Consider the following 14,732-nt stretch of genomic DNA (forward strand, 5'->3'; position numbering starts at 1 on the left):
GCGGGCGCGGTGCCCCGTTCTCCCCCCCTCCCGGCTGGGCCGCGGTCGGTGCCTGGCAGCAGAGGGTCGGCGCCGCCATCGCCATGGGCACCCGGGACGACGAGTACGACTACCTCTTCAAAGGTACCGCTGCCGGCCCGGCCTCGCCGCTCCGGGCTCGGGGCGGCCGCCGCGGCCTTTGTGCGCGGGGCGGCCCTGCCCGGGCCTGGCGCCGGGCTGCGCGTTGGCAGCGGGCGGTGGGGATCCGCGGGGGCTGGGCCGGGGGTGCCGCAGGTGGGGGTGGCCCCAGGATCGCCCCCGGTGCGAGACGAGCGGAGGAAACTTGGGTTCCGAGGGAGGAGGGCTCGCAGGTGCCCGCGGGGCGCCGGTAACGGGCGGGGAGCGGAGCAGCATTGATCGGGCTCTGCAGGGGTTGGTGTTGATGCTTCTGTCCCCGAACCTGGGACGTTTGGGTTGCCCAGCACCTGCATGCAGCGGCTGGGTGGGGACGTGGGTGTCTGCTGGCGCCGGCTCGGGTGGGTTTAGTGTCACTGGTGGGTAAGGGTTGCCGCCGGTCAGTGTCCTGCGTGTGTGAAGGTGCCTGGATCGAGCTGTTCCCTGCGGTGTCCCGCATCTCTGCCTTCGAGGCCTGAGCAATGGTGTGGATGGGGCTCAAACGTTTGCCTCCATGTTTGCTTCGTGCTCATCTGCTGGAAATCCTGGCTGGATGTGTTTGCCTGTTGTGTGTATTTGCTTTGCAGCCTTCAGGATAGGGTGGAAAACACCCCTGATTTCTTCTCTGTCTGTAAAGGAGAAGACTAACCTCCAAAAACGTGCTCAGCTGTCTGGGGCTAAACTAGTTTCCTTCTGAAGTCAATCCACCACCTATTTCCCAAGTGGTTTAAGAGCCAGGAACTTGAAAGGCTAAGCATTTTACTTCTTTTCTTTCTTTCTGTGAATAGTCAATGAGACAAAACTGCAGTCACCTTGGAAATGCATTTTGAATTCTGTCTGGAGTGAAACTTCACCTAAAGCTATTTGGTCAGGACCCATCCTGCTGTGTTGCTGCTGCAGAGGAGCTTGGCATAGTTTGTAGCTCTTAATGAAAAATGGGGGGTGAGGGAATTGTCCTTTTCTGTGTATCTTTTGGGTAGGGGTTGTGGTGTGGGTTTGTTTTGGGAAATGAACAAACCTTCCTCATATTTTCCTTCCTTATTGGCTTTTTGGGACTAGGCAAGAATTGAGGCATATAAATGGGACCAAGTGGGGTGACATCTCTGCTGTAGGACTGTCTTCCCCTTCTTTTCCTCCTGTCCCAGCTAGTAATGGGATTAAATATCAAGGAGAATTGATGTCATGGAGAAAAATCATGCCCAGGGGTTTGATTGGCTTCTGGGTTAGCCCTTTCTTAGCAATGTACATGGCTTCTGAACTGTCTTCTATCTGGTTTGTGTAGTGTCAAAGGTAGAAATAGCAATGAAGACGTCTGGGAAAGATTACTTTTGTCAAATTTAAGATTTGAGCACTCCCCCCTGTTTCCAAAGGAAATCTAGTTGGGACCCTGATTTTTAGCTTTTACAGTTGCATTTGTGTCGGAAGTTTGCATCCTTGTGTTGTAATATTATTTTGGATGCCGCAGTTGAATGCGGTGTTGCTTTAAAGTCACAATTTTTACTTTAATTTTAATATAGTGGGAGATCTGGAATTGCTTGTGCAGGAACTTCTGTGATTTAGCATTGATTGAGCAGCCTGCTCTAGTAGAAGGTGTCCCTGCCCATGGCAGGGGGCTGGAACTCGATGAGCTTTAAGGTCCCTTCAGCCCAAACCATTCTATGATTCTATTAATCAGCTTTATGCGAAGGTTAAAAGGAAGAGGGCCCCATTTATTGTTAGTCTCTTTCATGTAAAATAGTGCCTATAAAACAATTGGCTAGGGGTGAAAATGGCCAAGGGGTTTGTAGCAACAGTCTCTGTGTGAGCTGGCTCACTGTTCCTGGTGTTCTGTCATTTGTGGTGTCCATCAGCTTCTGCTTCAGGACCAGCCATTTCCAGAGGGAGAGCCCAGCATCAGCTGGCTTATTGGGTCTGGCACAGAGTAGGGAAAAACTAATTTAAGGTTTGGTGGCCCTCTGGGGATGTGAGTGTGGTCATGGTCAAAGCTGCTCTGCTAAGCTAGGGCCTGTTTATCTTTATTCCCAATTTCCCCTTCTGCCTGCATCCCGATAGTCAGAACTGCTGCTTGTATGCATCACCACAAAGTGACTGAGCCAGCCTTTGGGAGAAGAAGCTGGGTTTTGTCTGTGGGGCTGTGAGGATCTTGGGGAAGTGTTTTGGTGATGGAGTCCAAGTAGAGCCGGTGACTCCAAGCTCTGCTCCAACCGGGTTTGTAGCTGGGATGGTTAAGAAAAGCAGGAACTTCTCCTGATGAGTTTTGAATGGGTTTGATCTGGAACAGAATTCATGACTTTTTATTAGGAGTTAAAATATTGGAAGCCTTGTAGCTACTCGATGTGATGTGCACATGAATGTCCCTTTCCAGCAGAGGAGCTGTTATCAGGGTTTATTTTCAATCTGATGCTGGCTCCTGAGAAAGGAAGGAAAAAACACCCAGAGAAAAGGGGAGTTTGCTTTTCCCTTTGTGGGATTTTAGAGTGCTCTGATGAGAGCTTAAGCCTAACAAATCTTGTGCTTATGACAAATTCAGATCCATCATCAATACCTGGTGACCTAAAGGACTTAATGTTTCTGACGAGCTTTTCTACTCTGTCAAGACTTGTGCATTTGAACAGGCAGTGCTGTCTGGTGGCCTGTTCCCAAATGCAGGAACTTTATCAAAGTCTAATCACTTGGACCAGAATCTGGAAGGTATCTTCTTGCTTGATTCCTGTAGAAAACAAAAGTGTGTGGGTTCTGTCTTCTTGTGCACTTTCAGTCTTTGTCTCTTTCTCCTGACAGTGAAAATGCCTGTTTGATGCTCAAGGTTGAGTATTAAGGATGCACCACTATAAGGCAGAGGGAACGTTACTTACTGAGTTGGGATCTGGCTGCCTTCCTTTGTTACTTCTGCATCCAGTAACTCCTCAAAAATGCTCTCACAAGTTCTGCTAGGACCTGGAGCAGCCTGGGAAAGGGGGAGCCTGCAGCTTTGCCTGGTGATTGCAGCTGAGGAGAGGAACCAGCTAAAGGAGCGCAGGACCCCCTGAATTTCTTCCTGTGACAGATGGAGTTAATGACCTGAGAGCCATTTGTATGGCTGGTGCACAAAGCTGATGGCTCTAAAATGCCAGAGGATAGGAGGTGGCCAGAACCTGGAGAGGAGGCTGTGCTTTCTCCAGCTGCAGATTGACGAGAAGGTAATTCCCTTTGGAAACAGCTGAAGCTTCAGGGTTTTTCCAAGCTGGTCTAGCTTGTATGGTGGATGTTCTTACCTCTTCCTCATCATGGTCAGGAGTTTGAAGTAGGCTACAGCCTCCCCTAAGGCAGCGGATCACTGTGTAAGATGCGTGAGCTTTGGAACACCCAGTGGAATTAGTGATGAAAAACTTGGTCTGGAAAATAAAGCTAACAGAGTCCTAGAGTTAGAACTCCTCCTAAAATCTTTTTATAGTGTTCAAGGCCAGGTTGGAGGGGCTTGGAGCAAACTGCTCTAGTGGAAGGTGTCCCTGCCCATGGCAGGGGTTGGGACTTTAAGGAGCTTTAAGGTCCCTTCCAACACAAACCAGGCTGGGATTCTATGATTTTACCCTATAAACTGGATTCTGCTGTTTGCCAGTGAGGGCAGAGCAGTGAGGAGCTGCTTTAAGCTATCCCAGGTGGGACATTGTGGCTGCCTGTTCCTGCCTGTGGCTGTGGGACCCACCAGCTGCCTGTTCCTGCCTCTGTTGTGCTGTGACTGTTCAGCTGTGCCAGCACAATTGTCTGTCTGTGCTCTCAGCCAGATGAGGGGAGGGGGGAGTCTGGAGCATTTCAGCCATCTCCCAGCGCAGCTCCGGAGCTGTAACAGAGCTACAGCAGGAGTTTGGGAATGTGCTGGCAGGGTGTTGCCAGGGCTGTGTCCTGAAACAACAGCCTCAGCAGCAAAAAGTTATTATAACACTGAGAGATGAGTATGATCCTTAACCCTGGGAGAACGCTGGTGAGCTCATGCTGGAAGTGTGGAATGACAAGAGTCATCTGTAATCTGTTGTGGAGGGATCAGGAATGTTTTCTGCCCGTGTCTCCCTTTCCGTAGGAAAATCAGATTGTTGAATGAGGAAGATCAACAGATTGGAACTGGAGTAGGACATATTCCCGAGGTTGAAGAAGCTTCCTGACAGTGACTGCCTTTGCTCAATCCAGGGTGCTGTTAGTTTGAATCCCAAAGGCATACGTGACACAGGATTTGCTGTGACTAAGGGAGGGTGGCTTAATTGCTTTTAGTCTGTTTCCCTTTTGTTATTTCTTGCTCTAGTCAGTAATACAGGGATTTAAGAAAACGGAGCTAATGCACCTACACAAAAATAAAGAACGTGGAATGCCAAATCCTGGCTCTGCAGCTGTTGAGGATGAGGTCTCGTGGGGAGCCTGGTGCAGCGTGGCTGGGTGTGAAGCAGCAGGATGGCAGAGCTGCAGCCCTGAAGGAGGGGGAAACTCCTACTACAAGATGTACCTTTTATCTTTTCCTTCCAGTAAAGCTGGGGTTTGTGTGCTAGAGATCTCCCTGCGCTACCGTTCCTCTGTTAACATGGCAACACCTCGTGTGGAGGAAGAGATTTTGAGCTCATCTTTTCCTTCTCCTGCAACCTCCTAGAGCTTGTTTTGCTGGCACAGGTTCTGCTTTGCTTTGTATCCTGTTTGTAGGATCAAGTGTCTCCTATTTTCCCCTTTTTGTGGTAAACCTATTTATGAATTATTGAAATAAAATACCCTGTATGGCCCCAAAAAGGTCTGCAAAGAATTGTTTCATTCCACTTACTGTGGCTTTTTATTTTTTTTAAACTAGAGTAGGTTTATATTGTACACAGGCTTTTGTCAGCCTGTTGCCGTGTTCTTGATTTAGTGTTAACATGGGGCTTTAGGGGCTTGGGAAGCAAGCTGTGAGTAGTAAAAGGTGGTGTAACTTTCTCCAATGTTTATCTAGCTTGCAACTCCTCTGGGTCCTGCTCCACTGCAGTGTGTAAATGCTGGGATGAAGAATTACTATCTAAAATACTGTCTTTTCTTTCAGTTGTTTTGATTGGAGACTCTGGAGTTGGGAAGAGTAATCTCCTGTCCCGTTTCACACGCAATGAGTTCAACCTGGAGAGTAAGAGCACCATTGGGGTGGAATTTGCCACCAGGAGCATCCAGGTGGATGGGAAGACGATAAAAGCCCAGATCTGGGATACTGCAGGACAAGAACGATACCGTGCCATTACCTCAGCGTGAGTACCAGGGCTGTGCTCAGGCTGAGGGCAGAGTTCTAGCAGAGCTGGTGCAGAAAAACTTATGGGTAGAGAATTAATGAAACCCATTTGGGACACATGACAAAATCATTGTGACAGACGTCGATGTAGATCCAAGTCATAAGATAGGAAATTTGTGTTCTTTGATTAATATAATGAAACTAATTTTTAGATTCTAGTGGTATATTAGAAAAAAATGACCACTTAAATCAGAAGGGTGGGATGGTCTGTTCTGAGCCTTGTGATGTGGGTTTTTTAACTGCCCTGGATGTGTTATCTTCCATCAGAAATGGCACTCATTCCCCATGCTGAAGCTGGATACTGTTTGGCGTCAAGCTGTAGTGTAGGAATGGTGGCTTCTGGTCTCCATTGCCCCCTCAATCTTGAGACTGAAGGCATTTTTAGAACAGTCTGGAGCCACAAACTCCCCTGAAACCTCAGTAACTTGGAATTAGTCACAGCCCTGAAAATTAGGTCCAAGAGTGCAGGCTGAATAACCAGTAAGAAAGGGAACTGTAGTACTACTGACTGTAGCATTAAGCACATCCCTGCTTAGAACAGTGGTGCTGAGAAGCTTTTATGCACAGCACCTTGTTACTCTAACCAGTGTCTTAAGATGTAACCTCTGGGTTATAGCTATTTCATGCAGGTAATAGGCAGAAGTATATCTGGGGGGAGAGAACCCTATTGACATGCCTGGTTATCCAGGGCATGTTCTAACCAGTGAATTGGTATCTAGCGTTACAGATGTATATTAGTTTTAAAAGGGACTGACTTGTTTCTGAATCATGCACAGACTGAGCCATTTGTGTTAACCTCAAGGTAAGTGGAACTTTCTCATGGGGATGAAACGGGTAATGCAGAATAGATGGGAGAACAGTACAAGACCATGGAGCCCAAAGGGCTCCTCTACGGAAGGAATGCAAAACAAAGGAATGCAGAAGCAGATGTGATTTCAAATTGCATCTTGTTAGTGTGTTTTTCAAATGTATTTTCTGGTTTGTGACCCTCAACTTTTTCTTACTGCTGGAAAAGCACAAAAACTGCTCCCGAGACTGGTTCCACTAATGAGAAGCAGTTCATCTTTAGTCCTGTGCTCCTGCCTCTCCTCTGTGCTGGCACAAGCTCTTGCTTGACACATGGCTGGGCCAGTTGAGCTTGCTGAGCCAGCACAACACCAACCAGCAGTAGAAAGGGAATGTTTTCTGCTGACTTGGTGTCCCAAATCAGTTCAGTGACATGGTAGCCAGGTGCTGGAGGAGCAGGGAAGTGGTGGGATTGCATGGAAGAGAGATATGGCTGTTACAGGATTGCTGGTACTGACTGGCTTGTGCTGTCCTGAGCCCTTGGCTTGAGTTGAAATGCACCCAACCTGTAGTCACCAAGATAAAAGCACCAGATAACAAACCACCAGGTTTGTTGGTGGAACTCAGGCAGAACTCTAAAGGGCTGTACCTTATGGTTTCAGATATTATCGTGGTGCTGTTGGGGCTCTTCTTGTCTATGACATTGCCAAACATCTCACCTATGAGAATGTGGAGCGCTGGCTAAAGGAGCTTAGAGATCATGCAGACAACAACATTGTCATCATGCTGGTGGGGAACAAGAGTGACCTCCGCCACCTGAGAGCTGTGCCCACGGATGAGGCCCGGGCTTTTGCAGGTTTGTTGACAGTGTTGCTGGGTTTGTGCTTTCTGAAGGTGATGATGTTGGTGCAAGCTGTTGGCCAGGACTGATCGTTCACCTCAGGTTTATTTCTGACCCTAAAAAAGGCTTTTAAGATTGCCTTTAAAGTGAAAATCTCTTGGTTTATGAAACGGTGTGTGTGGTTGGTTGGGTTTGTGGGTTTGGTTTTTGTTTTGTTTTTCAATCTAGTGGTAGTACACGTGATTGAAACTGTCCTTGAGCTGCCTGATAGCTGAAGATGAAACACTTCCTCTAGCAGGGCTGGACACAGTGAGCAACATTGAGAAGGGAAAATGTCACAACAGAAATACAAAATATCACAACCTAAAATGTCCTTCCTTCCTCCCTTCCTTCCTAGAGGGCTGGTTCTGCTGAGGTACAGATCAGTGTGGACAGCAGCAAATGAATACTGAACCTTCTCGTAGGTGGTGGAGTTTATGCTCCAGAGCACTGATGTCATCAGAGTGTAGTGTCATCTAGTTTCATTTATGAGACTTGGGACTGGTAATCTTCAAGATTCCAGATTCCCAAGTCTTTCTTGGGAGAAATCAAGTGGGTTTTGTGAGCTGCTGCCACTGCATTACTTTACTCTCTTCTTTATCCTGCAGAGCCTGTACAGGCCACACATGGGACATTCAACTTAATTTTGTGTGGCTGTCAAGCTTGGAGATGGAATTTAAATGTATAGCCTTTAAAATCCTTCTAGGAATATCGCTATAGTTTGCTTAAATGTGTTCTGAAGTTGGAACTAGATGACCTTAAGGCCCTTTCCAACCCTAACTATACTATAATTCTATGAACAAGGGCTGTGGTGAGAACAGTGTTCTCACAAGCGGTCAAAGGGACACTGCTGAAACACCAGCAGCTAAATAATGGGTGCACCAAGTTCATAATGTAACAGGAAAACAAAAAAGACTCTGCCCCATCTGGTTTGACCTATAAATTAAGGTGAAAACCTCAAAGTAAATGTGAAATGAAGTGATAGTACAGTTCTTAATTGAACCACTTGTTATCTATTACAGAGAAAAATAACTTATCTTTTATTGAAACTTCTGCTCTGGATTCAACAAACGTAGAAGAAGCCTTCAAGAACATCCTTACAGGTATGGTTTTGTTTTTTTGGAGGACCTTGAGAGGTAGTGGATCTTCTTCACGGGCATGTTTTGTAGTTACCTAGAATATTTGGGAAGTGTTAGGAACGATGGCTAGTTTGCAAGCCTTCCAACCTTAGCTTTCTGTTCTGCCTCCCACCCCACACATTGCTTTCTGCTCAAGAACCTGGAGGTTTCTAGTCTCCTGATAGCCATGGAGATGCTGCGAGGGCTGGAGCAGCTCTACTCTGGAGCCAGGCTGAGAGAGCTGGGCTGGGTCAGCCTGGAGAAGAGAAGGCTCCTGAAGGGGAGACCTGAGAGCAGCTCCAGTGCCTAAAGGGGCTGCAGGAAACATGGAAAGGGGCTTTGGACAAGGGCCTGCAGGGACAGGCCAAGGGGAATGGCTTTAACCTGCCAGAGGGGAGACTGAGATGAGCTCTTAGGCAGAAGCTCTTCCCTGTGAGGGTGCTGAGGCGCTGGCACAGGGTGCCCAGGGAAGCTGTGGCTGCCCCATCCCTGGCAGTGCTCAAGGCCAGGTTGGACACAGGGGCTTGGAGCAAGCTGCCCTAGTGGAAGGTGTCCCTGCCTGTGGCAGGGGTTGGAACTGGAGGAGATTTAAGGTTCCTTCCAACCCAAAGCAGTCTGGAATCCTGAGAGGGGAAGTGCTGTGTAATTTGTCAGTATGTTCTGTTTTTTTTAAAAGCTCTTTAAGATCCATACTGTGAACAGGAGCAGTTGGCAAGATCCAGTTCCTGTCTATTCCTTACCATAGCTGAGTTCTAGGCCAGTAAAATAAGCAAATAAACTGAACTCAACACACTGTCTCCTGGGCTCCCAAAAGTGTTGAGATTGACCAGCTCAGGTACAGTGGGGATGTGGCTAGTGAGACTATGTAGTCCTGAAAAGGCCATTCCTAAAGTGATTACCTGGGGGAGAATAATCCTATGTGAGGAGAAGAAACCTGGGAAAATGTGCTGTGTAAAGCAGTGAGCTGAGAGCAACCATGGAGGGACTTGGAGGAGGGAAGAGGGTGGGAGCAGCAGGACAGGAGCTTCCTCACTGGCCACCAGTTTGAGGGATCACTAAAGGCTGGGGTGGGAACCCAAACAACTCACTAAAACTAAAGAAACCCCAAACCAGCAAAAAAAGCGGCAGGTAGTAGCCAAGGGAATGAGATCAGCTTTGGTTAAAGGTTTCTATTTTAAACATTGTAAATACGTCCACCTCTTAATAAACACATCAACAAACCCCACAGAGTTCCCCATGATCTTGAATCCTCACTAAAGACTTTGGGTGTTTCTGTTCTGAGGCTGTGGCTGCATGAATGTGACCATAATATTTACCACAGATTTCCAGGGAGGTCCTTGCCCTTTTCCTGTTTCACAATAGAGGGAAGTTGGAGCAAGGACTGTAGTCAGTGAAATACATATATTAAAAAGTTTTCAGCTGAAGTTATTTCTACTACCTGCACTTGAAATGGTTTGTTTCTGAAGGCCTTGACCCTGGCAGTCTCTCTTTGGTGGTCACAGCTTTGTGCTTTTAGGCATAGATTAGTTTGAGTCAAATTCATCTCTCGGGAAAAGCATTTTTGGATCAATATGGAGCTTTATGGGACCATGTGGCTTTTTACTGTCATAGGTGGGAGAACAGATTTGTTGCAGGGAGGCACTGCTGTCATTGGTAGTAGCAGCAGCTTGCCAGAAGCTGAAGTGTGAAATGGAGCCCTGTTACCACTGCTGCACAATGACGTTCTGCATCCTGTTGATTGGGGTGTCTTAATTGTGCTGCCTTGTTTTTGAATTAGAAATGATTCCCTGCTTTAGAAATGAGGATTCTCCTCGTGATCCAGAACGCCCCCCGTCTGATGGGCTGATCCCCAGAGCATGAGCAGCAGGTCGAGGGAGGAGCCGTGCCCTGCAGAGACCCCCCCCTGCAGTCCTGATCCAGCTCTGGGGCTACAGCACAAGAGGGATGTGGAGCTGTTGGACTGGGATTGGAGCAACCTGCTCCAGTGGAAGGTGTCCCTGCCTGTGGCAGGGGTTTGAGCTGGATGAGCTTTAAGGTTCCTTCCAACCCAAAGCATTCCATGATTCCTGCTCCTTTCTAATTTAAAAAGCTTTTTAATAATACCCATGTTCATGGAGTCATCGAACAAGAACGTGATACAAAGCACTGTGGTGGAAGGCAGTAAGGAATCTTGTCTTAATAACTTTTCCAGACAAAGCTGACGTGTCCATTACAGAGCTGGAAAGCCAGCCAGATGTTACATACCACAGCTGCTGAAACTAGATTCCCTTTCACAGCTCTCAAGTTAAAATCTTCCTTGTTCTTGGGTTCTTGCATCACCTCTGACAGCTTGCTCTGACGTGTGCTGTGTTGGGAGGCCACATCCTTCTGTGCTCTGAGCAGTGTGTTCTCATTGCAGAGATCTACCGCATTGTTTCGCAGAAGCAGATTGCGGACCGCTCTGCGCATGACGAGTCTCCTGGCAACAACGTTGTGGACATCAGTGTCCCACCAACCACCGACGGACAGAAATCCAACAAACTCCAGTGCTGTCAGAATCTGTGACCTCCTGTAGATGACTCCTGTGCCCGCCAAATTCGTCTGTGCTTCATTTAGAAACTTGTGTGCACTTCTTATCTCCTGTGATTCAGTGACTCCCTCTTCCCTCCTTTATCCCATTCCCAAGTCCCATCCCCCTCCCTTTCATCTTAGAGCTTTAATCGTAGGGCTAACATCCCCCTGCCTCTGAACTCCCTTTCCATGTGGTGACTTTTGGGCTTGAAATGTAGGCACTGATCTGATAGACATGTTTGTGTTGGAACATCTGCTGCTGGATATCATCCCATGAAACACTCTCCTCAAAGGTTTTTGAGGGTTTTTCAGGAGAGAAACCATGGGGACTTGACTATAACAGTTGAAGAAATAACTACATGTAGGTGACAAGGTTTTTCCCTCCCAGTGTTGTGTTTCTGTAAACATGGGGGAGAAATTAAAATAGCTGTCCTACCTACCAAATGCTCTGTTTCTGTCCTGTTCAAGTCTCACAGCGAGGTTTTTAGTCTCTGCACACACATAAGAACTCTGAAAATAACATTACTTTATATGTAATTACCCCTAATACAGTTTGTCTGGCTGTGGAGCTTACAGTTTCCTGCTTGGGGAATCTTCCTCTCTTCTTGTTTTATTTGGGAACAATGAAGTATGTCTGCATTGCTTTCTCTGCCACCCTGAATGCCTGTGCTGTGTGTGCAGGCTCTCTGATGTGGCTCAATATTTATTCACAGCTTCTGTTAATCAGTTCACGTTATTGTACAGTAAGTGCCAGCATCTTGATTTCAGAAACCTTTTGCAACCTGTACAAGTAGCTTATTTTGTACTGTAGGTCAGTGTTGGAAAGCAGGAGCTTCTGTAGTTCCAGGGTTGGTTTTGTTTCTTTTGCATGCTGCTTTTTTCTCTAGATCTCTCCTACCCTGTTTGAGTGAGTGAAGCAATATGTTCATGTCACCTATAGACCTGCACTTGTAAGGGGTTTGGTTGTTGTAGAGGAACATGATAATACATTTTGTAAGCCTTCTGCAGAACCATCTTGAACTTTCTCTTCGTGACCTTTCACTATTGACCTTGCGCATAATCTTCTTGACCTCTACTAAAATATGTAATATTAAGACTTCACATAATAACTACTAAGCTGTTGTTTTCCTCTCACTCAGTTTTACTGACTGTAACTCTCAAATGATTGTACTTCACCTGATGGAAGGGATTTGTCATCAGCAGGGCTACCTACTACAGTACTTTGTTTTGCTGAATGGGAAGAATGTTAACACAGCGTGGTGTAGTCAGTCTCTTGCTAGCTTGTGAACATCTTCTGTGATGGCTTTTCATCCTTCACTAGCTCTTACACACTTGGCGTCCCCTCTGGTACATGCTGAATGTTATATGATGAGACAAATATTGGGTGAAACTATCTAAAGGAAGAGGTGGAGACCATCTGCTGTTCTCTGAAGCAATTTGCAGTGAATTTTTGCTTTGTATTCTGAGACTGTACCTCACTTGATGCATATTAGTGAGTTAATTTTTTTTTTCTGATACAAAGCAAATAGGAAAGTGAATTGTTCTTAAAGGGGAAATCTGACATTCCAGTCTCAACTGTTCTGTCTGGTTGTGTAATAAAACTAAGGGCGGTTAACTCTGATGGTTTTTCTTTTCTAAGACTTCCAGACCAATGACTTTAATTTTGTACTGTCTGCATCCAGAGGGCTGTAGCTCATAGCAAAGGTGGACATGGTGCCTAAGCACTTCCAATTTTCACCTTTGTTTATAGAGGATACATTCAAGGTGAAGGGGTTCCTGCTTGCAGCCTCTTCCCATTGAGTGAGGATAAGTATTCCTCTTTAGGCTCTGTCCTAGAGGGGTCCCAGTTCAGGATGCACCTTTTAACACTTTAATAGACTCCTGCTGAGAGAAGATACAGCCAGTGGGAACTGGGGCATCTTCTTTTCGGTGGTTCTAGACCAAAATGAGATGTGCAGGGCTGACAGATAAGCACCCCATCAGAGTGGAAAGTTCAGAGATACTGAAAATACTTTGTTCAAGAGCAGGTGGACACTAATGGAGCTGAGCTCCTTAATTTTTGAACAAAACTCTTTATTAAATGAGTTGAAATAGTGTGAGGAAGAATCATGCTGTTAAAGGCAACTTAGTTGAGGGTGTGTATGAATGGGTTTACTCTGCAAATCCTATTCTTAACATGAAGTTTCTAAATCAACCTGGTGTCCTGTAAGAAGCTGAGAAGCTGTTTAGTCACTTCCTTGTCTCAAGGATTTTCTTCAGTCTTTGGCTTTGTGGGAGACTCTAAATTGCCTCGGAGTCCAAGCAAAAGGTCCATGTCTAGGGCTCAAGTGCCATTAAATTATACAGATGTTGAAGAGCCCTTGTACAACTTTATTGTGCATTGACCAAACATCCCTCAGAGCAGGTGGATTTTGAGCCTGTGCTGTTCATGCCATGGGGGCTGGGTGGTTTTGAGCTCTGCTGTGTGTTGTGGAAAGCCTTTTGCTGTAGGGCTGTTTGGTGCACCCATAAAGGTGGTTTGGTGGTGAGCACACAAACAGGTAACTGGTAAAATTAAGTTCATTGGGTAGACTAGCCTCAATCTAAATGCTTATCTTCCTCTTGAATCAGATGTTTACAGACTTAAGCGAGCTAAAGTCTCCACCAGGAGTTTGTCAATAGCCTGTACAGGCCAAGAAAGCTTGGTTCATAGGAAGGTTTGGAGCTCTACACTTGCATCAATGTAAAAATCCAGTTGATAAGTAACTGTTTGCTACTTTTTGTGTGTGCTCTGGAGACCATCAAGGCACTATGATCCCTTCTCAACATCTCTAGCAGGTTAGAAGCACTGCTGCATCCTAAACATCCCCCTTGTTTGGGTTTCTTTACAGGCTGTTCTGTTAGATCACCTGCAATGACCCCCCCAGTACATGGAAAGGCTGGTAACAGGGTATTCGTGTGTGAACAGGATGCAGCAGGGTGGGAAGGATGTACAGAAGATATTTTTGTTTCCTTACGCTTTGATTCCTGCATGCTGTACTGTTCCAGAAGTTATGGATGTTATCTGTCTTGGGGACTGGCAGTGGATGAGTCTTACCTGTGCTTGGTGATTGTTTCCTTTCCAAGCATAAAGGAAGGCCTTGCTTAGAGGTTTTAGACTCTGTAGCATAAAGAAGATCCTTATGAAGTGACTCAGTCAGTTAGGGAGGCCTTTTTCCTTCAGAAAACAAATAAGACCCAGTATTAAAGCTAGGGGCTGAAACTGAAGTAAGAAGAGAAAAATCAATCAATTACAGGTGAAGACTGACTGTCCTTAAGGTAAAACATAGTGAATCAGGGCTGAAGTTGTATTCCTTTGACTTGCAGACTCTTGATAATGAATGGTGATTAATGGAGTATCTCCAGGGCTCCACTCTTTCAATAGCTAACAGTTAACTTTACACAGGTCAGACACCGAACAGCAGTGTTGTCCATCAGGCTTTGTAGGCTATAACCAGCACTGGGCCTTTATGCAACCCGGAAGAGAAGTTCCTTTCCTTTACTTTCCCCCCGGTTCCTGTGTTAAGTGCAATTTCACTCTGTAAATACCGCCTCACTCGGTTTTTGTGCATGGTTACGCTGTACTGTGGATATAAAGATTGCCAAATCATACCGTGTGTGCGACGTTCTGTTCCAAACGCCGGTCGAGAAGGAGGTGGGGACGGAGCTTTGGGCCTGGGCCTCGCCGGGTCCGCTCCTGCCTCAGCCGGTGGGGGGCGCTGGGCTGAGGGGAGCGGCGGGCGGGAGCTCGCTACCGCCAGTGCCCAGCACCGGGCGCGGCGGGGAGGGAGCCCGGGGCCGGGTCGTGCCCTCCCGGAGCCGCGGCCGCCTCAGGGAGCAGCGGAGGGACCCGGAGCTGAGGAGAGCCGGGATGGGCGGGGCCCAGCTGCCTTGCAGGGCTCCTATTGGCCAGCTGCTGTTGCCAGCGAGGTCGCGCAGCGACGCCGGCCGGGTTCCC

The 14,732-nt window shown here is 47.0% G+C and overlaps 1 protein-coding gene and 3 long non-coding RNA genes across 6 annotated transcripts; 2 read left to right on the top strand and 2 right to left on the bottom strand.

Moving 5' to 3' along the window:
* The first annotated feature begins 6 nt into the window (after positions 1-6).
* RAB11B (RAB11B, member RAS oncogene family) lies at positions 7-14,386 on the top strand. Of its 2 annotated transcripts, none has more exons than XM_062634345.1 (5): positions 7-123; positions 5,186-5,381; positions 6,871-7,064; positions 8,111-8,270; positions 13,833-14,386. In XM_062634345.1, the coding sequence occupies exons 1-4, from the start codon at positions 84-86 to the stop codon at positions 8,263-8,265; spliced, it is 585 nt and encodes a 194-aa protein (XP_062490329.1). In that variant the 5' UTR covers positions 7-83; the 3' UTR covers positions 8,266-8,270; positions 13,833-14,386. The 2 variants fall into 2 exon arrangements, with proteins under 2 accessions (XP_062490329.1, XP_062490327.1); XM_062634343.1 differs by lacking the exon at positions 13,833-14,386 and adding an exon at positions 10,605-12,371 and having other exon boundaries at positions 8,111-8,191.
* Positions 1,467-3,069, bottom strand: LOC134171798 (uncharacterized). Its single transcript, XR_009967736.1, has 2 exons — positions 3,009-3,069; positions 1,467-2,863 (listed from the first exon to the last, which is right to left on the bottom strand). It is a non-coding gene; the product is annotated as an uncharacterized LOC134171798 (long non-coding RNA).
* LOC134171799 (uncharacterized) lies at positions 3,220-4,467 on the top strand. Its single transcript, XR_009967737.1, has 2 exons — positions 3,220-3,332; positions 4,211-4,467. It is a non-coding gene; the product is annotated as an uncharacterized LOC134171799 (long non-coding RNA).
* Positions 10,280-14,665, bottom strand: LOC134171797 (uncharacterized). Of its 2 annotated transcripts, XR_009967735.1 has the most exons (3): positions 14,388-14,648; positions 13,833-13,952; positions 10,280-10,664 (listed from the first exon to the last, which is right to left on the bottom strand). It is a non-coding gene; the product is annotated as an uncharacterized LOC134171797 (long non-coding RNA). The 2 variants fall into 2 exon arrangements; XR_009967734.1 differs by lacking the exon at positions 10,280-10,664 and having other exon boundaries at positions 13,585-13,952; positions 14,388-14,665.
* Positions 14,666-14,732: the final 67 nt, after the last annotated feature.

The sequence above is a fragment of the Pezoporus occidentalis genome, unplaced genomic scaffold (assembly GCF_034315485.1).
Source record: "Pezoporus occidentalis ecotype Australia unplaced genomic scaffold, CSIRO_AGI_Poc_V1 ctg423, whole genome shotgun sequence".
Taxonomy (NCBI): domain Eukaryota; kingdom Metazoa; phylum Chordata; class Aves; order Psittaciformes; family Psittacidae; genus Pezoporus; species Pezoporus occidentalis.

Bases quoted from the DNA above. Each gene is read 5' to 3' on its own strand.
- RAB11B (XM_062634343.1), top strand. From the start codon at position 84: ATGGGCACCCGGGACGACGAGTACGACTACCTCTTCAAAG. The intron at 5,382-6,870 runs GTGAGTACCAGG...TTATGGTTTCAG, and splicing joins TACCGTGCCATTACCTCAGC to ATATTATCGTGGTGCTGTTG. The intron at 7,065-8,110 runs GTTTGTTGACAG...TATCTATTACAG, and splicing joins TGAGGCCCGGGCTTTTGCAG to AGAAAAATAACTTATCTTTT.